General features: G+C 42.3%; 1 protein-coding gene across 1 annotated transcript in view; it reads left to right on the forward strand.

The window, feature by feature from the left end:
- The window catches only part of CEP192 (centrosomal protein 192), a 206,728-nt gene that overhangs the window by 91,341 nt on the left and 88,641 nt on the right, over positions 1 to 26,746 (forward strand). Inside the window, exons 27-34 of the mRNA XM_073329624.2 lie at positions 6,471 to 6,531; positions 6,680 to 6,909; positions 11,936 to 13,025; positions 13,124 to 13,250; positions 15,172 to 15,346; positions 18,691 to 19,591; positions 22,260 to 22,408; positions 24,731 to 24,961. Of these exons, the coding sequence (XP_073185725.2) occupies positions 6,471 to 6,531; positions 6,680 to 6,909; positions 11,936 to 13,025; positions 13,124 to 13,250; positions 15,172 to 15,346; positions 18,691 to 19,591; positions 22,260 to 22,408; positions 24,731 to 24,961 (2,964 nt within the window). The remainder of the gene's footprint in view (positions 1 to 6,470; positions 6,532 to 6,679; positions 6,910 to 11,935; positions 13,026 to 13,123; positions 13,251 to 15,171; positions 15,347 to 18,690; positions 19,592 to 22,259; positions 22,409 to 24,730; positions 24,962 to 26,746) is intronic.

Below are 26,746 nucleotides of genomic sequence, written 5' to 3' on the forward strand. Positions count from 1 at the left end.
GAGATGTCTGAGAGACCGACCAAGAATTATATTGTGCAGAAGGTGACAGATCTGAAGCAGTGAGTCAGATCAGTGAATTGTCCACACAGGAATGGTAATTGAACTTGTGGTTGCAATATTACTCAAAGGTAAGATGTAGAGTAAGAAGAGAAGGTGACCGTGGACAGAGTCCTGTGAAACCTCCAAGGAAAGCTGGAGCATGAGGAGGGTCATCCAAAGCACATGCTAAGGAGCGATTGGAGAGAGGGAGAACCAGGACAAAGATTTCAAGAAGAGTATGATGAGTGTTGTTGAAGGCAGCTGACAGGTCAGCGAGGATGAAGAACTGGTTCTGAGCTTTAGCTAGGAAGAGGTCATTAGTGATTTTTGGTAAGTGGTTTCTGTGGAGTGCAGGAAGTGGAGGCTGGATTGGAGAACGTCTACGATGGAACTGCAAGAGAGCAGCTCCAGATAGTGATTGTAGATTCCATATTCAATGAGCTTAGATACCAAAGGAAGATGTGGTGGTAGTTGGAGAGGCAAGTGGAGTCCAAGGTGGGATTTTAAGATGAGAGAGACTAGAACATGCCTGTATTATGAGGGGAAAGAGCCAGGGGAAAACAAGAGCTTAAGGAGAACAGTAAGGGAGTGGATATGAGAGGGCACAAGGGAGATCTAGAGATGGGGTGAGGTCACTGCAGGAAGTGAAGGGGTTAGGGTAGGGGAGCAGACTGACTTCTGCATCCATGATGGGAGAAGAGAGAGTTGGAGGAGGAGAAGGAAAGGCAAGCAGAGGAGAGGGAGGAATGTTTTTTGTCAGTTTTCTTTTGGAAGATATACGTGAGATCCTGTTAGGAGAGAAAAGTGCAAGCAGGAGGAGTAGAGGGTCTGAAGAGGGAGTCAAAAGGTGGCTGCGTGTGCTGTTTCTCAGGGTACCAAAGAGTGAGATTCACTTTGTTGCCACCTGCCTACAGTGTGAGGTGTTGTCTCTGTAACACAACCAGACTGTCAGCCACTCAAGCACTCTCCTCTGGGCTATAAGAGCCCTGCCTTTACCCTGCAGATTAAGAGTAGATGCACCCTTGTGGACACTACTTAAGTGTTCCTCTGTGATATTCAGCCCCGATCACTGGATAGTCACAGAAATCCCATACTTCCATTCCTAAAGTCCCTTAGTCCAGTGCTGCTTGGTCTCACACACCAGTTGAGTTCAATTTTAGTAAAACAAAAGAACAGTTATTTGAGAAAGAATAGAGATTAAGTGAAAGCAAGTGTGAATGATGGAAACAGTGTTATGTACAAAACAAAATCATAAAACTAGGGCCTATACTTATTAATAGTTACCTTTCCTATCTCCTAAAGTAGATTCTCACCCCAAAGTTCAGTCTTTTGCAATGTTTGCTAGCTCAAAGGAGCTAGGAGCACAGCTTCTTTCATGAAGCACCCTGGCGTTAGCAAGATACCTTCTCGGTGAGTGGCTCCAGGGGGTCTTTCTCCATCCTATGATATATTGAGTCAGTGTTCTGTCTTCATTCACAGACAGGGCAGTCCCCTTGCTGTCATATCACTTTCATGTCATTTTCATTTCCAAGTGGTTTTGATGTTTATGGTTTGTCTTTGATGGTTTTCCATTGACTTTTCTGGGTTGGTGAAAAGGTAAACAATTGAACACCACATTATGTAATCAGATAGTCAGGGAGGGTTGACAATTCCCTCCTACCTGAATGGGCCCTCAACAAGACTTCTTATTCCCTGATGACTTACTTTCACTCAGTATTATAGGGCGTAACTTTCAACATAGTTATATTATTGTATACACATCTCACAATGATGAGTATCAGTAAGTTACAAAACTTCAGTAGAGACCTCACATGCTGCCCTTTATAGATGAATACCATGACAGTGGTGCTTTGGGTGTAGTGAGTTTGTCAGGTCTGAGATAGGAGTTACTTCCAAAGAACAGTGAACCCTTTGCCAGTTGGCACCAATGGGCCTCTGTGCCAAACTGGTATTGTGTGGTAAGATTCAATTAAATTGGGGAAAGAGTTGTTTAGCAGGGAAGATAGCAGAACTGAGGGAGGAGAGAACAAATTTGTAGTGTAAGTCAGTTGGATGTTGGGATGCTCTGCAGTGTGAGAGCAGGATCATAGGAAGCAGATGGGGGTGAGCTAGTATTGGGGATTGGCAGGTTTGCATCTTGTGATGCGGGAGAGGGGCAAGAGTCAGGGGTGGAGGAGAGAAGCATACAGAGACTCAACAATCGTGTTAAGGGAGGAGAGAGCTGAGAGCAGACACAAGAAAGTAATCAATACTGGTGGACTGGAAATCATGGAAAGGCCGAGTGACAGGTTGTGAGGAGGGGATGGGGCTGATGAGCAATGCTGAACGAGACCAAGTGATGGTCAGAAAAGGTAAATTCTGTAGCAGAGAGAGCGCACAATGGTTGGTGAAGAACCAGCCAAGTGAACAGCCTTCTTAGTGAGCATGGGAATTGAATGAGGATTGCAGGTTGAATGGAGAGATGAGGGTGAGAAAGTGAGTAGCGGAGGGGTTGAATGGAAGTTGGTGTCCCTGAGGGTTACTATGGGAGATCGGAGAGGAAAAGAGAGCCAGGTGTTAATCAGAGGATGGATGATGTGGAGAAGTTGGATGGATGGTAGATGAGAGCAAAATGGAGGGTGAGAGGAGTTGTACTTTTTCAAAAGAGGAGAAAGAATGAGAAGGGAAAGGAGTTGGGGGGGAGGTGTTGGACTTGGATTGGAAGAGAAGCCCAGCACCCCCACCACAGCCTGATCTGGGGTGCAAGGGGGAGAGAAAGGAATGTGGTGCTTCCCAGGAGTATCTAGGGTTGTGAGGCATCTCGCCACCAGCCACAGGCAATACAAGCAGCCCCTCTAGGTCTATGCAGGCCCTGCTCTCTCTCTCTCGCCAGGTTAGTGATAGGCACACTCTAACCACCAAGCTCTCCAAGTATCTCCCTAGAGCAGGGGTCCCCAACGCAGTGCCCGCGGGCGCCATGGCACCTGTTGGAGCATTGTTGTGCACCCGCAGGACACCCCGCTGCCAAAGTGCCGCCAAGAAGCGTTGCTGTTTCTTGGCAGCATTTTGGTGGCGATGCTTCTTATCACTGCTGCTTGCTTGTGGCAGCATTTCAGCAGCGGGATGTTTGGTGCCTGCCAGAGTCTTTTGGGAATAGCAATATGCTATTGCTATTGCTATATGCAAGAAAGGTTGGGGACCACTGCCCAAGAGTGTCTGGCCCCTGTTCCACTGGATACTCTCAATATTTACCAATTCACTGCTTCCAAAGAAGCTGTAAAAACCAGTTTACAGGTTACACCTCAGATCACAGCTCCACAAAACTTTGATGTGTTTGTAGTGAAAACAAATAAGCTTATTAACAAAGTATAGAGATTCCTGTGATGGCAAGTAGAAAGGGTTACATGTAAAATGGAAACAAAGGGTTACGTGTAAAATGAAATCACTCTCATTCTGGTGCCTAGACTGTATTAGACATGAGAGTATCTTATTAATTAAGTATTGCTCTCCAGTGCTTTTCAGCCAGGCAGGCTGTGTGATCATTTTTTTTATGAAACAAGGCATAGAATCAGAAGTGTAGGACTGGAAGGGACCTCAATAGGTCATCTAGTCTGGCTCCCTGCACTCAAAGCAGGACTACATAATAACTAGACCATTCCTGATAGGTGTTTGTCTAACCTCTGTTCTTAAAAACCCCCCAGTGACAGAGATTCTACAATGTCCCTAGGCAATTTGTTCCAGTTCTTAACTACCCTTACAGTTAGCAAGCTTTTCCTAATGTCCAAACTAACCCTCCCTGCTGCAATTTAAGCCAATTGCTTCTTGTCCTATCTTCAGAGGTTAACAAGAACTATTTTTCACCCTCTTCCTTGTTACAACCTTTTATATTACTAAAACTGTTATGTCCTCAGTCTTCTCCATACCAAACAAACCCAATTTTTTTTTATCTTTCCTCATATGTCATGTTTTCTAGACCTTTAATTATTTTTGTTGCTGTCCTTTGGACTTTGTCCTATTTGTCCATATCTTTCCTGAATTGTAGCACCCAGAGGTGGACACAGTACTCCAGCTGAGGCTTTATCAGCATGGAGAAGAGCGAAAGAATTACTTCTCGGGTCTTGCTTACAACACTCCTGCTAATACATCCCAGAATATTTGCTTTTTTTTTTTTTTTTTTTTTTGCAACTGTTGACTCATATTTAGCTTGTGGTCCAGTACGACCCCCAGATCCCTTTCCGCAGTACTCCTTCCTAGGCAATCATTTCCCATTTTGTATGTGTGCAACCGATTGTTCCATCCTAAGTAGATTACTTCGCATTTGTCCTTTGTGAATTTCATCCTGTTTACTTCAGACCATTTCTTCAATTTGTCCAGATCATTTTGAATTTTAATGCTATCTTCCAAAGCACTTGCAACGCCACGCCGCTTGGTATTGTCCGCAAACTTTATAAGTGTACTCTCTGCCATTATTATTATTACTCTCTGAATCATTTATTAAAATATTGAGCAGAACCAGGACCGATCCCAGTGGGACTGCACTTGATATGTCCTCCTAGCTTGAGTGTGAGCCACTAGTATCTAGTCTCTGGAAGTGGTTTTCCAACCAGTTATGCTCCCAGTTTTATAGTAGCACCATCTAGGCTGTATTTCCCTAGTTTTGTTTATGAGATGGTCATGCAAGACAATATCAAACACCTTACTAAAGTCAAGATATATTTCAACTACCGCTTCCCCCCACCCAAAAGGCTTGTTATCCTGTCAAAAAACACTATTAGGTTGGTTTGATATTTCTTCTTGATAAATCCATGTTGACTGTTACGTATCTTATTATCTTCTAGGTGTTTGCAAATTGATTGCTTGATTATTTGCTCCATTATCTTTCCGGGTACTGAAGTTAAGCGGACTGGTCTGTAATTCTCTGGGTTGTCCTTATTCCCCTTATGATAGATGGGCACTGTATTTGCCCTCTTGTAGTCCTCTGGAATCTCTTCTGTATTCCATGAGTTTTTGAAGATAATTCCTAATGGCTCAGATATCTTCTCGGTTGGTTCCTTGAGTATTCTAGGATGTATTTCATCAGGCCTTGCTGGCTTGAAGACATCTAATTTGTCTAGGTAATTTTTAACTTGTTCTTTCCCTATTTTAGCCTCAGATCCTACCTCATTTTCACTGGTGTTCAGTAGGTTAGCTGTCCAGTCATTACTAACCTTTTTGGTGAAAACTGAAACAAAAAAGTCATTTAGCATTTCTGCCACTTCCACATTTTTCTGTTATTGTTTCCCCTTCCAATTGCGTAAATGGCCTGTCCTGTCGTTGGTTTTCCTCTTGCTTCTAATGTTTCTAGAATGTTTCCTTGTTACCCTTTGTCTTTAGCAAGTTTAATCTCATTTTGTGCCTTGGTCTTTCCAATTTTGTCCCTACATGCTTGTGGTGTTTATATTCATCCTTCATAATTTGATCTCGTTTCTACTTTCTGTATGACTTTCTTTTGAGTTTCAAATTGAACATCTCCTGGTTAAGCCAGGGTGGTCTCTTGCCATACTTCCTGTCTTTCGTACACAGTGGGATAGTTTGCTCTTGTGCCATTAATAATGTCTCTTTAAAAAACTGCTAGTTCTCTTGAGCTGTTTTTTCCCTTAGACTTGCTTCCCATGGGATCTTACCTACCAACTCCCCAAGTTTGCTGAAGTCTGCTTTCTTGAAATCCATTATCTGCATCATTCTGTTTTTCTTCCTACCATTCGTTAGAATCATGAATTCTATCATTTCATGATCACTTTGACCCAAGCTGCCTTCCACTTTCAAGTTCTCAACTAGCTCCTCCTATTTGTCAAAATCAAATCTAAAAGAGCCTCCCCCACCCCCTCCCAGTTGCTTTCTGCACCTTCTGAAATAAAAAAATTTCCAGTGGACTCCAAGAACTTGTTGGATAATCTGTGTCCTGCCATCAGCTTGTTTCCTAGGTGAAAGAAGCTGTTTCCTTGTGTTACCTGATATACCAGACCAATCCTTTGATCTTACCCATAAAGAGAATACCCTTGTGCTGATTTTCCTATAGGTTTCCTTGTAGATTTCACCATCTGGCACCTGGTATCTGGCTTGGTATGCAAATAGGCATCTATTGTATGTCATACAATACACACCTGACCAGACAAATAACTGCAAAAGAAGTGTAGAGGGATGGGTGTGAAGCTAGGGATGGTGGCATCGGAGGGGTGGAGGTTTTGGTGAGAATGGTTGTGGCAGGGCGAGAGGATGGGGATGGAGGGAAGGGCGGGGTTGGGACAAATGGCTCCAAAGGTGAGGAGAAGGCAGAAGAGTGTGGATGTAAGCTCTGGATTAATGCTGGTGGAAGGAAGGGTTGATGCTATGGGGGGAGTGGCAAATGGGTGAGAGGAAAAAAATAAATTTGATAAATGCTGTGTAAGTTATGTTTTTGTAACCCCCGTCAGGAAGTTTGGTGCCTTTCCCTTCTGAGGAGGAGGAAAAGTGAGCAGCAGAGTTCTGGCATTGGTACATTGTGGGCGGGGGGGGGGGGCCAGGAGTGCTTTTGCAGCCCCCTAATGAAACTGGAGTTTGTAAAAAGGGCTGTTGCCCCAACAGGCCTCACTGTTTGGATTTGCAAAGGAAGACACAAGGTCCTAATGATCACTGCTTTTAGCAGAACTTGAGGGGTGGGGTGGGCACATCCCAAGAATATGGGTATTTAAACAGTTTATCAGTAACTGCTACTTAACCCTCTTTTTCTCTGTTTTTATAGAAGTCATAGAAGTGCACACAAAGGAACACCCAGACTCTGTGTCAGCCACATTCACTGTTGATGAAATGGAGACTACAGCGGGAATAAATAAAAGCATAAATATGCAAACTGCTACTGAAAGTAAAATAGAGGTATCTCCATGTATTTATAATATGAAAGTATAAGAAAAACTCAGTTCATCTGAGCTGTGACTATTAATTAAAATTAATAAGGTATCAAATGTGAACTTTCACAACGAGCCATTGCATTTTTTCTTTCTGTAAAGTAGATCATGTCAGATGATGCTGATCTGCTCTAGAACAGCAACAATCTCTGACTCTGTTCAGGATCCTTTCATACTAAAGAAGCTGCCTCTTGATCGCCATCTTATTTTTCTCCCACTCCCGAACTATCTGAGATTTCTTAATATGTTGACTCTTTGGTGGATGGGGAAACAGTCTTTAGTCTCTGCTATCTAGAGCTTGAGTTTCAAAATTGAAAGGCATGTCTTGCCTCAAATACATTTTCTAAAGAAAACTTTGGTCGTTAGCAGCTCAACAAAGTTGTTTTGGCATTTAGCAATGAAAAACCAAAATAAGTTTGATCTTGAAAATAGCTAACTTTGTATTTCTTAATCTCGGGGCTCTTACCTTTTAATCTGGTGAGGCAAGATTTATCCCCCCTGTACATAGAAACGGTCACTTGGTGGAATTGGTGTATTAGGAATTAAATCGTCCTGTTGGCAACTTACCTTCCGAGAGTTCAGGGTGTGTTGGCGGACACTTTCAGCAGGCATTTCACCATTGATCATGAGTGGGAGCTGCATGATTTGGTAGGGACCTCCCTTTGCTCAGTAGGGACCTCCCTTCTGGGTTCTATTAGTCTCCCAAATGAATAGGAAATGCAACAACTACTGTTCCAGGGAAGCTCTAGGTCTAAACTCTCAAGGCAATGCTCTCCTTCTTCCCTGGTCAGGACAGCTGAAATAGGCCTCTCTTCCCTTACTGCTCCTATTCAGTTCTATAGAAATTTGACAGAACAGGGACAAGTCATCCTCATCACTCAGTTGTCCCAGACAATTTTGATTCCCAGTTCTCCTTTTAATATCATTTCATCCTTCAATCAGCATCCAGTCCTTTTGCAATCTCTTGATGCGGGGAAGAACAGGATCAGACAGCCTGACCCTAGAACGTTTAATCTCATGGCTTGGTTTTTGAATGGGTATCAACCTTAGAATATTCCAGCTCTGAAGCTGTATAAAGGTAGAAAAGATTCCAATAGGAAATGCTGTTCAGCTGAGTGGAAGTGGGCACAGCTGAAACGTGCATCTCCTGAGTCAGCAGATAGCACAAAGTAAGGTGAATATGTTTTCTCTCAAGATGACTGGGCTGTCCTTCAGTTCTGTATGAGTCCACCTGGCAGCAATCAGGGTGTGCTGCCCACCATGTAATGGAGTTGCACCCAGTCCAGTAAGGGGTTGTCACTGACTGCCCTGTAACGATGAGTGCTTCTGTGCTATGCAGATTTGGCGTAGATCCCTGGCACCAGCAGTCTGCTGACCGTACAGTGACCTCACTTCGGCTTCCATCAGGCTTTTTATTTCTTGCAGAGTGACACCAATAGTCCTTCCAGTCCTGATTCTCGCCAAAATCATCTCCCCTTTAGTATCCAGTCCTTCACTGGACCCTCACAGAAGTTATCCAGTTTACTGTTTCCAAAGAGACAGAATGTATTATGCATCCATTCCTGTTAATTTGGCTGCAGACCCACAATTTGGTTTAATACACAGCACTGAGATGGCTTTATAATAAAACAAAAATAAGTGTATTAACAAAGAACGTAGGTTTAAGTGATTACAAGGAAGAGTGAAAGAGGGAGGAAAGGTTACAAGTGAAACAAAACATGTTTTCTAGTGACTAAATCTTAATTCTAGCAAGTTACAATACTTAAGCAGTTTCCTTACTTATATTGTTATCAGCATCCCTCCTACTCTAGACCAGAGGACCCAACTTTCATTGATATGAAGGATGCTGCACCCTTCATCCCTTCAGTGATGGATGACAAAATGGCTTTTTGCCTTTGCTGATACCTTCCCAGATCATTGACCCTGTTTCAAGAGATAAGAAGGCTTCCTGGGGGTGCAGTCTCCATCCCCCATTGATATTAAGTGGTCATCTTCCCCCACTTGTTTACCTGGTGGCTTTGTTGACCTTGCATGTAAATCTGCTTTTCATGGTCTCTGGTCACACTTTGCTTAATTTACATTGGAGACAGTCAAACCTGCCAAACAACATTCCTTTGTCTGGGATAGGCTAGGCTTAGGCATTGCCTGTCAAATACTTTAAGACCATATTTCCAGCTCACAGCTATAATTCTTTATACACTGCCTATATATACATAACACAGTATTAATAATGACTAGCATATTATCAGTTTGCATATGAAACATTACATGACACCTTTTTAGGTACAGATTATGAGAGCAGTGAGTTGGGGCAATGAGTGTATCAGGCCTGCTTCAAGTTATGTTGTGGTGTGCCCTTTGCCAGTTTGCAGAGGGGCTACCTGCGTCACATACTTATCAATGAAAGTTGCATTCCTTTTGGCCTCACCACAGCCAGAAGTATAGGTGAGCCTGGAACTCTAATGATGGATTCACCATCCATTCGATTAGGACAAAATCTCATTATGACTACATCTGAATTTCGCCCCCAATCTACTTTCGGAGTTCTGCTTAAACCAGTCAGTCCACTTACCTGTGTCTTTTTTCTGAAACCAGATGGATCTGAGGAGGAGAAGAGACTTTCATTTCCTCCTGAAGTAATGTAATGAGCATTGACTTTTTACCTAAACAGGTCAGAATCAATCAGAAAATCACCTAGACAGTTTTGTGCCATAGCAGAACAACTCTAAGGTCAAGCTGTATCTTCCCAGAGGCTATTTAAATGGATATCTGGCTATTTCTTACTTTGCTGCAAGCTGTGACATCTTTCTCCCCTTATCTGGTAAGGGCTCATTCTATAAGAGCAGAAGCAACATCAGGGTCATTGCTTCAGGATATAGCTTCTTGATGATTTCAAGGCAGCTATGTGGAGTTCCATCCACACATTCATAAGACATTATGCTCTTGTACTGGACTTCTATATTGACTCCTCCTTTGGGACAGCAGTCTGTCAAAAAGTTCTGCTGCCTGCATCCTGCCACCCTTCTGCTACTTTAAAACTGCTTCAGCCACCCACAGTGTAATTATACATAGGAAACAGCACTCAAAGAAGAGAAAGGTGCTTACCTTATAGTAACTGGAGATTCTTCGAGATGTGTGGTCCCTGTCTGTATTCCACTACCCACCCTCCTTCCCCTATGCCTCCAATCATTCTTGAATTCACTGTAGAGAAGGTACTGGAGGAGGCAGTTGGTCTACTCTGCCCTTTATACTTTGTTTGAAGCATGAGGAGAGCAAGGGTGCACCTGTGGACCAATGGACACTGCTTGCAAGAATTCTCTGTTTCCAGGTACTTGAAGTGAATATGCACCTACAATCAAATACAGACAATGATCACCCACTTCCCAAGAACCTCCAGTAAGGTAAGTAACTTTCTTTCAGGCAGGACAAGAGGTATAAAGAGGCCTGATGGTGAGCAGTATGTATTCAGAAATTGGCTTCAGTTAGGGCTCTCTCTTTATCCAGAGATTATCTCTCTTTATCATGGCTGTAGCCTCTCCTCTCTTCCTTGTAAACTGGCATGTTTCTGTCCCAGTCTCCATTATCTTAGTACCGGTTTCTTATGTTGAATTCATAGGAGGCACAGGGAGGATGTTCTTCAACTGTGGTGGCTTCTGTACTAATTCTTATAAAATTTGCCGGCTTGTTGCTTTCATTAGCTCTTTTCTAGACACTTTCTGAAACTCTTGTGAAGTATGGATCTAACTTCTTATGGTATTGATTTTTATAAACAAACTAAATGATGTTTGTGCCTTATAATATATTCCAAGTCATTTACAAGTCACTTGCAAAATTTAACACTCCTGTAGGCAGTGATGAGCTTCCAAAATCTTAACAACGGGTTCCCTTCTCACCCCACGAGAGGGCTGTTGCCCACCCCTGTCCCCCAGGATCCCTGCCCCATCCACCCCCCTCCCCTGTCCCCTGACTGCCCCCAGAACTGGGCAGGAGGGTCTTGTGGGCCACCGTAGTGGGTGCCCACCCCTAAGAGCCAGAGGCACCTACTGGGGGGCGAGGTGGGGAGTCCCGGAGGTGCAAACCTGGGGCAGCTCCCAGAAAGCATCCGGCAGGTCACTCTGGTTCCTAGGGGTGGGGGAGCATAGCTGTGGGGGAGCAGGGGGAGTGGCCACTCCCCCACTGATCATATCAAAAGTGGCGCCTTAGGCACCGACTCCATGGGTGCTCCAGCCCTGGAGCACCCAAGGGGAAAATTTGGTGGGTACAGAGCACCCCGCGCCCAGCCCCAGCTCACCTCCACTCCGCCTCCTCTGCCTCCCCTGAATGCACCACCCTGCTCTGCTTCTCCCCCCCGCCCCCATTCCCGCAAATCAGCTGCTCGGCGGGAAGCCGGGGAGGGCTGAGAAGCAGGTGGCGGCTTCCTGCTGAGGCTGGCGGAGGTGAGCTGGAGTGGGGAGTGGTTCCCCTGCCTCCCTCTCCCCCCCCGCCCCGGTTACCTGCTGCGGTGCTGGCGGCCCTCCTCCCGCCCCCCTGCCCCAGCTCATCTCTGCCTCCCTGGGCCTGAGCTGGAAGCCGCGACCTGCTTCTCAGCCTGCCCTGACTTTGTGTGTGCGAACAACTGATTTGCGGGAAGCCTGGCGGGGGCGGAGAAGCAGAGTGGGGCAGCGTGTTCAGGAGAGCAGGCGGAGGCAAGCTGGGGCCGGGGGTAGGGTGGGGAGCTGCTGGTGGGTGCTCTGCACCCACCAAATTTTCCCCTTGGGTGCTCCATGGCTGGAGCAGCCATGGAGTCGACGCCTAAGGCGCCACTTTTGGCCGGTTAAATTTAGAAGCCCTTTTAGAACCGGTTGCCCCTCGTGGAACAACCGGTTCTAAAAGGGCTTCTAAATTTAACTACCAGTTCTAACTAACCGGTGCGACTGTGCCTGTAGGAGGCTAAGGCTGAGTTATTTTTAACTAAAATTTGGGTTAAGCTTGTATTTAACTTTATTTCATTTTAGGAAAGACTTGATAAGAGCAAATTTGAAGACAAGCTGCCTGATTACACAGATCCTATCCTGAGCATAAGCACAATTGCTTCAGCTATTGCTAATGCATCTGCTAGTGCTGATCCTTTCCAATTAGCTGCTATGATAATGGCGCTTTCAAATAAAAGTAGAGAGAAACCCTTGCTTCCTGAAGCTGATAAAGATACAGACTTCTCCTTTATTAATCAGCCTTTATCCAGCAATAAAGAAAAGCATAATGCTTTTAATATAGAGAAATATCTTAAAAAGACTGAAGCGACTGGGCATGAAAGTGACCCTGAAAACTTTACAAGATCTGATGTATCTGTCCATGACCTTATTTGGGATAGCTCTTTACCGTATACACATAAAAGTCAAGATACTCAGGCAGCAGACTTGCTAGATAGTAATCTTCTTATGAAGCAACAAGGAGGGAAATGGTTTCTGGACTTTACAGAAAGCTTTTATGAAGAAAATGGCACCCAGGATTCCTCTTGTGCATCTAACTTTCCTGAGAATAGGAAGAAAACTGTAAACAGGGCTGAGCATTCAGAAAAATCATCTGATTTGATAACTGGTAAACATCCACAGCCAAAGAGAACTAGCCTTACTTCAAATGTACTAGATACAGAAAAGATATCTAGTGAAAATGAGACACAAGGATTTTTGAAAGTTCCTGCAACAGAAAAGGAGATGGTGTATATAGGCAAAGGTGCTTCATTAAAGCAATTTGCTAGCCAAACGAATAGCCTCACAAACTCACATATTAACTATTCCAGTGAAAATAAAGAAACAGCTCATCTGGTGATGAACAACATTGTTCCTAGATCAAGTAATGACTCAGTGAAGAGAGCAACTACAGAAAGCACAGTGTCAACCAACAGCTTAAAACTTGTCCAGCAGCCTACTATGCCATTACCTATAAGTCATACCAAAGCAAAATCTACACAGAAACTGAGCAAAGATGAAGAGAGACAAGGTGGAAACATGCAAAAAAGAATCAGGGAGGCTAGTGCTACTTGCAATAATTTTGTAAAACACGTGACTTTTGAAAAGCCTTCTGTGACTTCCCCAAAAAGTATTGGTAAGTAAATGTATAGCTTCCATCCATTTCCTGAATGGCCTGTTTTGAAAATAATCTTGTTATTTTAATTGTGCTTCAAGGGATTATTCTGTTAACAGATCAGAAACCCACGTCTTCTGAATGTGATTTACAATCTTCAGAGGATGAACAATATAGCTTCAGACCCTCAACTTCACCACTAATTCATTCTTCTCCCAGCGAAGCTTCTGGAACAACTCTTTCAGGGTAAACTTTTTTGATGGGGGAGTGGAGAACTAACATTTCTATATACCCCTATTTATGCTATATTTTGAGATGCCTACCTGAAAAGGTAATGCCTGAACTCAATTTATTGTAGGCTCTTGTTTCAGTAATGTCTAACTCTAGTATCCCTCAGTTATAAGTATCGGTAGTTTTTTTTTTTCAAATATGCAAGTGACAGGAGCCTTGAGCAATAGTTGGCTTCATGTATTTCCCTGCTGGTTTGAGCAGAAGATCTCTGCTTCAGATACCAGCTTTAATTGTTTTGTGGCATTGAGATGAATGTGGCAGTTCACACTTCTCACAGGTATTTTTTTCCAGGCTAACTCAAGCAGACATAGAATCATAGAATCATAGAATATCAGGGTTGGAAGGGACCTCAGGAGGTCATCTAGTCCAACCTCCTGCTCAAAGCAGGACCAATCCCCAACTAAATCATCCCAGCCAGGGCTTTGTCAAGCCTGACCTTAAAAATATCTAAGGAAAGAGATTCCACCACCTCCCTAGGTAACGCATTCCAGTGTTTCACCACCCACATAGTGACAAAGTTTTTCCTAATATCCAACCTAAACCTCCTCCACTGCAACTTGAGACCATTACTCCTTGTTCTGTCATCTGCTACCACTGAGAACAGTCTAGAGCCATCCTCTTTCGAACCCCCTTTCAGATAGTTGAAAGCAGCTATCAAATCCCCCCTCATTCTTCTCTTCCGCAGACTAAACAATCCCAGTTCCCTCAGCCTCTCCTCATAAGTCATGTGTTCCAGTCCCCTCATCATTTAACATCACTGGATTGGTTGTAGTTTGTGGGCTTTTAAAGTTTTATTTGCAACCATAAGGGCTGGAAGTTTTTTTTTTTAAATGACAGCTCCAGGTTCTAACAATTGTGAAATTTAATTGGGATTGTAGGCCTGGACCTGTAATACCAATGTTTAATTTGGCCCTGGTGAATATATAGTCGTAAATTAATATCCTGACTCATACCTCATGATGATAAATGGAACATGGCCCCCTCAACAAAACAAGTATGACACCCTTACCCTAATTTTCATGTTTTCAGTTACTCTTAAACAGTAACTTTTGTTTAGAATTAAAATGTTGTACATGCTGTTAATTTTCAGAATTATGGGGCATGCAGCTTTCTTCCAGAAGCTAGTACACAATTTTGGATGAATAATCTATTTTATGCTGCTTATGTATTACAAGATGTAAAATGTATAGCTTTGGGGTATCTTGATAAATAATAGTATGATAAAATTATAGGTGACTCCTTTATATAAAAGCTTTCATAGTTGCCCCTCCCTAGAACTCTGGAAGGGTGTTCTCCATGCAGAAAATGTACATTTTGGGTGTGAAGTAAAAAGAGATGTTGGATGCTCTTTGGGAAAAATATCTACTCCTGTTGATCTGGATGTTGAGAAACGCCATATGGTGTTAAACATAACTGAAGAAATACAAACCTGCTTACAGTGAAGCCCTCTTCATGCCATAGCAGTTTACTTTTTAGTTTTAGATGCTTAGACCATTTCCATAACCATAGTATCAGTGCGCCCAAGCTTCAGTTTTATGGCTCAAGATGTGTCCTTGGCACCCCAAATGTAGATCCTATTGAAATTGGGGAATTGTGCATGCATATCCAAGGACAGATTTTGGTCTGTTAACAGAAATCATAAGAAACAGAAGTTTTACTATTTAGAATCCTAGTGTTGATTTAGGTATCTTTTGGTGGTTGACCTATCCAGTTATTTTTCAGCAGTAAATAGTCTACAGATTGAATTGAACAAAGCAGCTAATTAAGATAATTGAATACCTAAAAAAGTGGTTTCTAACATTTAAATTTTGATTTTGGTGGGGATGAAGTGTGAACATACAAGTTAATATTGACATACTTTGCATTTCCTCCTCAGATCTGAAGCGGATTCTCCTTGCACAGCACCTTCTTTTCAGACATCTGCCTGTAATGATAGTACCTTAACTCAGTCAGTATGCTCAAATCCTAGCATGAGTCGACTGACGTATGTCTCTGCAACTGACAATACCCTTAAGAATATAGCCATCATACCTAGTGCAGCGAGATGTGAGGTAAGATAGTCTTGATCTCTATCATGTATGTACAAGTATTTCTAAAAAAAAAAAAATCATTAAATTGTCTTTGAAATACTGAACATTTTTGACTGTCTGCAGTTTAACGTTTGACAGGGGCTTTAAAATATAACTTGAATGAAAAGTTTGTGGCAATTTTTATTTAAGTGAGTAGTTACCTTTTCCGGAATCAATTTATCTTTAAAATTGACTTGTTGAAAGAGTTACCCTTTTTTTGCCTCTACATTCATTAAAGGAAGCATGAGGCTTTTCCAGTTTTTTTTTTTTTTTTTTTTTTTTTTTTACACTGGGGAAATATCAGGTCTTGACTTACCTGTTGGGTGCCCTTCTGAGAGTGGAAAACATGAGAAGAGCTCAAAAGACTAAAACCTGAGCAGTTAAATGCGGAAGGTATTTTAGTTATTGTCTGAAATTGTTTTTGCTAATATCTATTTAATTCAAACTCTTACAAACACTTTGGGTAGATGGACACTGCGGTAAACCCCATGACACTGAGTCTCTGAGCCCAGGTCAGATGATTCAGACGCCTGGGGCTCAGGCTGCAGGGCTAGACAATTACAGTGTAGACATTTGGGCTTGGGCTGCAGCCTGGGCTCTGAAACCCTACCCCCTCGTGGGGTCTCCAGAGCCTAGACTCTAGCTTGAGCCTGAAAGTCTACACTGTAATTTTACAGCCACCATGAGCCTCTCTCAGCTGATCTGGGCCAGCTGTGGCCATGCTGCTGGGCCTTGATTGTAGTGTAAACATACCTATAGAAGAGAAGTTCAGAGATTTAACACCCCGGATTTTTCAGTTGAAGACTGAGGATGCTCCAACTATAGTTTTCCAATCCTTTGAAAAAAATCTGTCAAAACCAGAAGAAAATTCTCGTTTTTTAAAGTTAAAAAACATTAAACAGCTTTTTAAAAATAAAACCAAAACACAACAAAAAATCAGATTTTCATATGAGTTATAAAGGCAAAACACACTTCCCCATTTGCCGGTTAACTTTGATACAGTTTCTTATTTCTTGAGTCTTTGAGCCTCTGTATGTGGGAACTACATTGAGCGAACGATGCATTGGCAGTGTTTCACAGCACAGTTTTGATTTATGTTAGACAATTTTTCTCTTAAATGTAAACTCTCTTCCATGTGTTTCCATAATTCTATTCCTTAAACCACTGTTCGGTAAAATCAGCTCATCTTGTCTGTGAGCAAGCATGCTTTTCAAGTGACTGCCCCAACAAAATATGAGTTATTTTGGTCCTTACCTCCTGGACTCCTGAAAGTATCAAAGTATTCAGTCAACACTGTGGTGTGAGAAACATTGATTTTGGTTGTAATTATGATTTTTTATCTAGTGTTCATCATGCTAAAGTCCACAGATATGCAACAATGGGTACTTCACCCTGTTCATAGCATGGGAGCAGAACCAGCCAGACATCAGAGGAATGCCTCACCTCCTGAAATTTTTGCCACTTTTATTTGTCTCCAAGGCAGGCTTATCCAATCCTCTCAGCTATAGAGCGTTTCTGATAGATGCCAGACGTTGACTTCAAATTTCTAGCTAACAATTCAGCTAATTTGTAATCATGTCCCAGGCCTGTACTTGGCTCTTAGGAAGTTTTTCCTCCCTGCTCAGTTCTCTCTTCTCAGGTCCTTCCCTGGCTGGTGCTGCTTCAGGGTGAGAGCTAAGCTGAGAGCCACAGATAAAAGGAAAAGTCTGTGTCCCCTTGCTCTTTCTCTTCTTAAGTGTCTTGAAGCTTGGCCTTCTCTGTGGGCAAAATATAGTTTCCATTTAGAAGCCTGGTTTAGGCAGGGTCACTCTAACCCCATCTCCTGGCCAAGAAGGGAGTTCGGCAGGGTTAGAAAAGCCAACTTCAGTGCAAGCAGCGCCTTCGCCCCATCTTTGAAGGGATTGATGCCAAAGGGCAGCACACCAGATGGAAGATTGCAAAATCCCTGGAGCCCACACCAGCAGTCATGCTCTTGATTGCAAAGCTCAATTGCCTCCTCCCCTCTCTTATCAGGCTGCGGTGGACAACAGTGGACGCAGCATGAGCACTGCCAGCACCAGAAAGTACAGTAAGGGATTTTTGGGTCCAGCTATCTACTTGCTGACACCTCTGTCAGAAGTCTCCCAAGGGTCCCTACTCATATTCCAAGATGGGGGCTTAATATTCAGTTAAGGTGGAAGTGGCCTATACTCAACAGTTGACAAAAAGGGGAGAAGAACTTGAATATTCACCCCTTCTTATCAACTGTTGAGAATAGGCCACTTACACCTTAATTGAATTGGCCTTGATAGCACTGACCCCACCGCACCACTTAGTAAGGCAACTCCATCTTTTCATGTGCTGTAATATTTATACTGCTTACTGTTAGTGTCTAAGGTGCCACAAGGAACGAGTTGTTTTTGCTGATACAGATTAACATGGGCTACCCCTCTGAAAAGTGATCATCCAGAGTCAGATAAAAAACTGACATTTAAAGATTCAGGTTTATTTAGTTAGGGGAACCTATCCCTTGCTCTACAGTAGAAGAAACTTTGGGATATTTATTTATTTATTTTTATTTAATTAATTTAGAAATGCAGTTAGCACAATATATACTTGAGGAAAGTGGGATGGAGTTACACTAGCCATGGAAGCTAACTTAACTGGTGGGAACTTGAGGAAGTGGGGCATTCCTCAGCAACTTACAGGTGTAGTTTTGTCCCCAAGTTCGAAGCAGGTGGAAGCACCTACTGTAATTGATCTGTGGACCTTATTACTAGAAGAAAGGCAACTTTCAGAAATTTGGTTAAACCTTATTATGTCAAATGGCCCTGTAGATCCTTCCAAGCAAAGATTCCTGATCCACTTTTTGGTATGTACCAATGTAAACCCTAATTGTTTTCCTATAATTAGGTTAGGCAGAATTCAATGTTTACTTTTTATAATTTTGATAGTTAATATTAATGGTTACTTTAAGCTTTTCCTCTCCCCCTCAATTTTTATCTATTTTTAAATTTTCATAGTGGCAGGAAATTATGGTGAGGATATCAGACAACTATTTAATAACAGTAGATGATATTCAAAGTCAGCTTTATAACAGTTAAAACAGTGTCAACATCATATGTCAAAATATATAAAGTAAATATCCTTATACTCTAGTTTTCAAGCAGCATTTTTCTTTCTATGCCTATCCGTAAATTTTGATTTAGGGATGGAAATATTTTTTTCATCAGTTTATGTACAGTGAAATTAACATTTACTGACCTTTACGGATAAAAATCTCATCCTTCCAAGCCTGCCTATAACTTGTAATATTAATGTGTGATATTTAACAACTTCTGTTCTAGAGTAATAATGCTAGTGAGTTGAGCACAACAATAATTCGAGCCAGTCCAACTCCATTAGTAGAACAGACTACTGAAAAACCTGAAGACTTCTCATGGCAAAGAAATAGAAGAGGAACATCATTAAACACTAGTCAGAGAAACGTGAATAAGAAATCAGAAGCAAGTGATTCTACAGGTACTAGCAACAAACTTGAAGATTCAGTACCTAACCATAAATTGTCCAGAGAGTGTTTGCCAAGAAGTGAAAATGAGTTTACATCTAGTCTTCCAAACACAACATCCAGTCAGAACGAAATGGGACATGTTAATCCAGCTTTACCAAGCAAGTCATGTGTCCTTCAGCCATTATCTGTTAATGTCGATACACCTGTAGCTTGGCAGAATCATACAAACAAAACAAAGAAGCCAGGTTTATCCTCTTCAAATATGGTACCCGCATACAGTGCATTAGGTGTTTATATTCCATTAAATCAAAACACGTGTGGTGAACAGTATATTCCTATTTCAAGTTTCAAATCCCATGGATCTGCCTCCGAGACTCAGACAGTGTCTTCTGCAATTCCCACACTACTTACTGGACGCTCACTTACAACAGCAGCATTTGCTCAACAATACCTGGGAAACATGCAATCAAGTGGAAGTGTTGCTTTGCCTCAGTATGGTGGCAGCTGCACCGGTTGTTGTCTTCCAGCAGGACTTCCTTTTTCTAGCATCCCAGCAGGACACATTCAGAATTCAGTTACAGTAGGAATTCCTTTAGGTCCGAGTGTTGGGCCTGGATTGTTGGGTACATCTTCCCTTTGTAATCCACACTCTGGTTCCTGGAACCCGAATATTTTAAGTACAGAATCGTATATTGGGCAATCTAATGGAAGTAAACGGTGGGAGCCATGTGGGTTTGGTAAGTTTTTTTTTTTCTTTTCTAAATGTCGTAATTTTGTTTAAAATACTGTTACTGATCAAAACAGTTTAAAATGGTAAATCAAACTTAATTTACCCCAAGAAATAGAAACTTTCTGTGTTTCACTGGTATACAGCTACAGCTGTCATCTGGTTTGTTTCATATACACTGGTTTTATTCTTTCCATCTTTATTTAATTTTTGTATTAAATCAACATTTACTTAAATAGTATCCTTGAGACTCATACACTGTTTTAGTCATTAGAAATACTAGGTCCTAGCATTCTTCTTTCTAGAGGATTTGGTAGGATCTTTAGGGAATGTAAGTAGTGACATGATGCAAGAAACCTGTACTGCAGTTCTTCCTGTTTCCAGTTGAGTGATTCGGAGATGGTAAGTCACACGCCACCTAAAATCCAAGACTCTGCATCCTGTTCTTCTCCCACAGGACATTAAAAGTCCTGTAGTTCTTAGTTTTACCCTCGCTTGCTGTCACTGCTCACCTCAGCCAAATATTTTCCTCTCCCTCAAGCAAAAAATAAAGTCCTGACATCCCCTTTGAAGAAGAAAAAACTTTTGTCTTTCACTGTACTTTTCTCCTTTGCTATTGAAAGCAGGAAATGGGAGCTCCTGACTGTTTTTGCATACCTTCTGTTTTCTTGTTTCTGACTTGGCTCCTCTCTTAAAGAGCATTAGAGGCACATGAACACTCAACACTGAGGATATTTTAATCTCAAGCTCTTCCATTGTTTCTGTACGTCTTTTTCTGGTTATGTGCTTTCTGAGATGAGATGACCGAAACTAAACCCGGTACTCAAGGTCAGGATGTGCCATTGATTTACCTCTGGCTCTGCAACCCTTGCAGTATTGTTTACTTTAATACAGGCTAACAGTGACACTTTTGACTGTTGCTCCTGAATTGAGTAAATATCTTAATTGAGCTTGTTCACAATCCCTTGGTCACCTTCCTGAATAGTTAGTTAAACTTACTAGCCATTGATATAACTAGTTCAGTCCGTTCCTTCCAAAGTCCATTATGTAAGTCTTAGGCAGATGCACAAAGTGTTGATACATTCTGTTGTCCAGATTCCTGTCATTGTGAGGCTCTTTTAAAGCTATTCTACTCTGGTATGGAATTGGCTCACCTAAATTTTAACATCTCCGTAGTCACTCCCTTTTTCCATGAATTTAATTCGTTTATACTGATCTTAGTATAGACCTCTACCTTAATGTTACATTAATGGTGCTCATTTAATTTAATTTTCCTTTTAAGAATGGGAGAATAAGGTTAGATGGCTTCTAAATACAAGCATGTATTTCAGCTAAGGTAGCCCTAAAATAAAATTTATGGTTGTTGCAGGCATACAAAAAATGGCGATTTCAAACTATTTCAAACCTACTCGACTCGTAAACAGCTTTAGTGTTAAGTTCTGTTGTAATAGGAGAGGTTTTTCAATTTAATGACACAAACCAGTTTTTAATTTATGTAGTATTCCAGAACTTAGTTTAAAGAGTAGAAACCTAAAGTCAGCAGTCAGTTTTGTAATAAGTTATGACTTAAAGTAAATGAGCCTGTAAAGGAGCGGACTCACCCCTGCGGTGCCTCCTGCTGGTTGTTGGGAATTAGCTCTTTTTTCCAACCTGGAGCTCCCTCTACAGGCCGGTGATCCACCCAGCTCTGGCCCTCGTGTCCTTCACAGACCCTAGTGCCCCTTTCTCTGGGGTTCTGCCCCCTGGCAGTACTCCCACACTCTGCCTCTGGGTCTCCCCTTCCTGGGGAACCCAAACCCACTATCCCCACCTTGCCTAAGTCTGGGCTACTGTCAGTCATCACCAAGCCCCCGCTCCCTGGGGCAGACTGCAGTATAAAGGCCACTCATCATAGGCAAGGGGGTTGGGACCTGTTGCCTTCCTCTGCCTCCCAGTACCTCTATGGGCCTTGGACCAGGCCCTACAGCCTGGGGAGTTGCCAACCTGGAGCGCCCCCGCTCAGCCTGCTCCTTCCCCAACACTGCACCACCTTCAGTACCCTGTCAGGCAAGCAGCCAGGCCCTGCTCTCTCCCAGCCTGGAGAGAGACTGCTTGGGCCTCTGGCTCACAGCCTTTTTATACAGGCCAGTGGGGGCCTGATTGGGGCGTGGCCCAGCTGCTGCTGCTGCTTCCCCAATCAGCCAGCCACAGCCCTCTCTAGGGCTGCTTTTAACCCCTTTTATTTTAGTAGCAGGGTAGCCACCATGCTACAGAGCCTAATGAGTATTGTGATGCTGGATGCTTACAGAAACACCGCATTTCCTATAAGGTGTAGATAATGAACCCCTAATTACTATTTGATGCAAAACCTTAAACTGCATAGAGTTCAGCTAGTACTGTTTTTTTTGTTGGCTCAAATAACTGTATTTGGTGCAGTTCTCTTAAACATCCTCATTTTTAAGAACACTAGAATCTTGAACGCTTAACTAAAATGCTCAAATTCGAGTTTATGGGGAAACATTCCCAGGAAATATCAGACCAGTGTTAGTAATGCTTGAAATGAGGGTGTATTTGTCAAGCCAGGTCATGAACTATTTTAACTCCATGACCAATTTGATAGTCTGGTTTAGTTACTTTTATCAGGGTGCTCATGATAAAAATTGTAGATACATATATTAATAGATGGTTTTCTTTCATAGGACATGTGAGAGTACCAGAAGAGCTGAAGTTCCCTCATGCTTGTTGTGTAGGAATTGCATCACAAACTAATCTTGGTATTTTTAATCCAACTGAACGATGGTTGCAGGTCAGCATTGGAATATTCAGTATTTCAATTAATGGAGAAAAGGTAAGATTTTTCAGTATAGCTTTTAGTGTACAGTACAATATTTAAAGTGCTAGGGACAGTGACTATAGAGTCCTATGAACTCTTAAACTCTTTCTAAACTCGTCCCCTCCTGCAGTTTTAATGCATCAAAAACTTAAACTCCATTCCTTTCCTGCTATTATGACACAAATTCCAGTGGGAAAAAAAGTTTTGTGGTTGGCTTCTTCCACACTAGTTGGTGCTTATTTTTTTTCCTTCTCTTAGCATGTAGCCTCTACTACCTTAGTAGCTTCTTATCAGCTCTGAACTCATGATCCCAACTTAAATCCCTGCATGGTAGGTGGTGCAAACATCTACCTACCAAACTCACCAGAAATTTGTTGTTGCCACGTCTACAAATGTTGATATCTCTGGGGTGAAACTTCCAAAACATCTCACTGATGCATACTTTAAGAAGAGGCTGCGTAAGCTCAAATATCAAGAAGGTGAGATCTTTGACACCGAGAGAGAAAAATGTGAGATAACAACAACACAAGGCAGATCAGAAGACAGTGGACTCGCAAATCCTGCCAATAATCAAGAAGGTGCCTCAGCTCCGTGGCTACCTGCATTCTGTATTTTCTCTCTCCAATGGAGTTTAGCCTCACAAATTGGTGTTCTAAATTTTCTGAAAACACATTAAAATTGGGGAAAAAACTGGAGGGCGAAAAAAAACAAAACAAAGAACAAAAGCTGGCTGATACTTAGTACAGCTTTAGCATTTGAAACCAGAACTGGTAAATATTTACATTAAGTTTTATGTAGCAGCTTACTCTTCTTGTGTACTCTGCTCTGGAACAGCCTTAAGATTTTTTTACTGTGTAAGCTATATTACTTCATTTTGTAAAACTAGTTTTTCATATACAAAGTTTATAGGAGTAGTGGAGAACAAACACAAATATGTTCATGTTGCAGGAAACTGAGGATGTAAAACTTTCCTTCTTCTACAGTAACTCCTCTCTTAATGTTGTAGTTATGTTCCTGAAAAATGTGACTTTAAGCGAAACAATGTTAAACGAATCCAGTTTCCCTATGAGAATTAATGTAAATAGGGGGGTTAGGTTCCAGGGAAATTTTTTTCACCAGACAAAAAACGATATTTTTTTATATATATAATACACATACACAGTATAAGTTTCAAACAATTTAATACTATACACAGCAATGATTGTGAAGCTTGGTTGAGGTGGTGAAGTAAGAGGGTGGAATATTTCCCAGGTAAGACCTTACTGCTAAATGATGAACTGGCATTCGGCTGAGCCCTCAAAGGTTAACACGTTGTTAATGTAGCCTCACACTCTACAAGGCAGCACAAATGGAGGGAGGGGAGACAGCATGGCAGACAGACACACACCCTATGTGTGTGGGGGGGCGGCGGGGGAATGTGCATTGCCCTTTTAAGTACGCTGACACAACATTCTAAGTACATTGCCTTTAAAAAGATCAGGAAGGTGAGATAGCAGCTGCGGCCAGCTCTCTCTGTCCTGAGCTCTGTTGTGTCTCCCTCCTGCTCTATATGGAGAAGGGGTAAGCTGGGGTGGGGTGGGGGGGGAGCAGTAGGGGGGAGGGGGGACACCCTCACATTAGTCCCCCTCTTCCCCCCTCCCCTGTACAGCAAGCAGGAGGCTCCCAGGAGCAGCTCCAAGGCAGAGGGCAGGAGCAGCACATGGCCATGTGGGGAGGAACAGCTGAACTGCTGGCAATTGGTAGCCTGCTGGGCGGCTGCTGCACAGGCAACTTAGGGGAACGGGGAGCTGATGCAGGGCTGCCGGTCCACCCTGGTTCCAAGCCCCCACCAGCTAGCTCCAACGGGCTGCTCTTCCTGCAAGCAGTGGACAAAGCAGGTGGCTGCCAAACAACATAAGGGAGCATTGCACAACTTTAAATGAGCATGTTCCCTAATTGATCAGCAACGTAACAATGAAACAACTTTAACTGGGACGACTTTAAGTGAGTAGTTACTGTACTTGTTCTGTACAGTCTTGTGTATATTACAATAAGCTACAGGCCCTGAGCAGGCCAGTGATCTTGGTTCTGTACAAACTGAGGGAAGGATTTTTCCAAAAACTGAAAATATAAAATTCAAATGATGCAACAGTTGGATGAGACAGACACATGCGGAAACGGGCAGGAGAAGGTAACATTAAAACGATTAAGCAAAAACATGATCAACAAGTATCAGTTTACCGCCTACCAAGCCGTTGTTAGATAGCTTTGTGGGCATCATCTTAGAGGTAAGTCTTAAGGGTGGAATACTTTGCCTTCTTTTACTTTTGCAGAAACTAACAAGGCTTATTTTTTTAGATGGATCCTCTGAAATATCAGTGTCTAGTGTTCAAGAACAAAACCATCATAGGACCTCATTCTACAGAAGAGCTGAAAATACTTTTCTTACCTTGTCATCCTGGAATCTTCCAGTGTGTCCTCAGTATTTCATCTTGGCCAGTTTCTGCAGATACTGAGACAATAGTCCAGGCAGAAGCTTTGGCAACTAGGGTAGTTTTGACAGCAGTTGCTGAAAATCCTAATCTCAAGGTAAGAAGCAGTTTGTTATATTGAACTGGTATATTCTTATGTGTTTGCTTTTTCTAAATAGTTAAAAACTATTTGGAGAGCTCAAGATTACTTTATTTTGAAAGGAGATGAGGATACTTCATGTAAATGACAAGGTACCCGAGGTATAAATTTTAACACAAAATACTTAGCAAAATTTATTTGCGGAAGGGCCCCTATATGGGGCATTGGAGACTACTGCTTCATGGGTAATTGGCATTTTGCCTATGCTAAGGGATGGTGCACAGTTCCTCATTTCATTTAGTCTTAATAGTTGGGTGGCTAAAATATGAGGAATAAGTAAGTTTTCTTATTTGAGTAATTGTACACAGAGATCCTCCTTTGGTGCACATACTCTTTTTGTGAGATTGGATTTTTTTGGCCGTGTGTGTGTGTGTGTGTGTGTGTGTGTGTGTGTGTGAGAGAGAGAGAAAGAGAGAACCATTCTTGTGCCGTAGATGCTCATATGTTCCCTCACTTGGGCCCTTTACCCTTCATCAAGCTGGTGGGTGGTTTCTCCTAACTTCTGAAGAAAACACTTGATCTAACCATTCATTCCTGTCTGTTTAATGCTGGGTTAAAACAAGGAGGCAAGCCTGGTTTTGAAAACAGAAAAACCTATTCTGAAGTCTCAATTGTGGCAAATTCTTGCTGTCTCAGGAGCTGATCAGTTTGTCCTCGGTTCTACTCTGTCACTGAAGTGTTCCTGTTGGAGTCTTTGTGAATTTGAGTGAGCAAGTCAGTTCCTTGACCCAGTTAAATTGTCACAAAATGGGTGACGTTTCTGGTTCTGTGATTCCAGTCCTAATGCCATGGGCATGCTTTCAAATATAGCTGCTCTAGCTTCGTATACTTGCCAGTTGGTCATGCTGCTCAAAGCTCTCTTGCCTGTCTCTGGAGTTACTAGTTCTCTTTTCCTCACCTGTTGCTTGGAAAGTAAGTTTGTAACCAGGAATAGTCTTTGGTTGCCACCATCACTCAGATTGGAGGGTAGTCATGACTAATTTGTTGCTTGGGGTACAATTCCAATGTGGCATAACTATGCTGATCAGGAGAATGTTCTGCTGCTTACTAGGAGTCATTTGTTAGTATACAACTTGCATCTTAAACTACGGAGAAGCCAAACACTGTCATATATTAATCAGGAACCAAAGAGCAGGGGATAGCGACAGAGGCTTGTTTAGTACTTTGTAAGCAAAGATCTGTTTTTTGTTTCTCTGAGCCAACTTTTCTGCCGAGGTTTTGAAATCCAGGATACAAGCAGCTGAGCTGTGGCTAGTACCACCTGGAAAAATGTGAAAAGATACAACTTCAGCACTTTCCTGTCTTTCTGCAGTGGGGAACTTCAAGGTGGATAAAAGCTTTCAAGTAAAATGTGGAGAGGATGGGGTGAGAATGAGAGGCAAGCTGCAGACTTTGCTGGCCCCTGAAAAACCTCTAATTCCCTCCTTGACTTTGACTTCCTGTGTTTGCCTTCAAAGATAAAGTGTGAATAGAATCATCCTGTGCTAACCCTAGATACCCACAAAGGGCCTTGCTTTGCTGGAAATGCTAAATCTCTATGGATACAAACTTGCCCTTTCTGGTCTTCCCATCCTCTCCAGCTATACCTTTTTTATGTCATCAAAAAGATAGAAATCACTTAAGCAAAAAGATAATTCTTGATGTTGAGAAATTTTGAGCAGGTTTTTACTGTGCTCATAGATAGGAAGTCTAAAACTGCATATTTCATTCTTGGTAACCTTCAGAATCTGGTGAATAGATTCA

This window comes from Lepidochelys kempii, chromosome 2 (genome assembly GCF_965140285.1).
Source record: "Lepidochelys kempii isolate rLepKem1 chromosome 2, rLepKem1.hap1, whole genome shotgun sequence".
Lineage (NCBI taxonomy): Eukaryota > Metazoa > Chordata > Testudines > Cheloniidae > Lepidochelys > Lepidochelys kempii.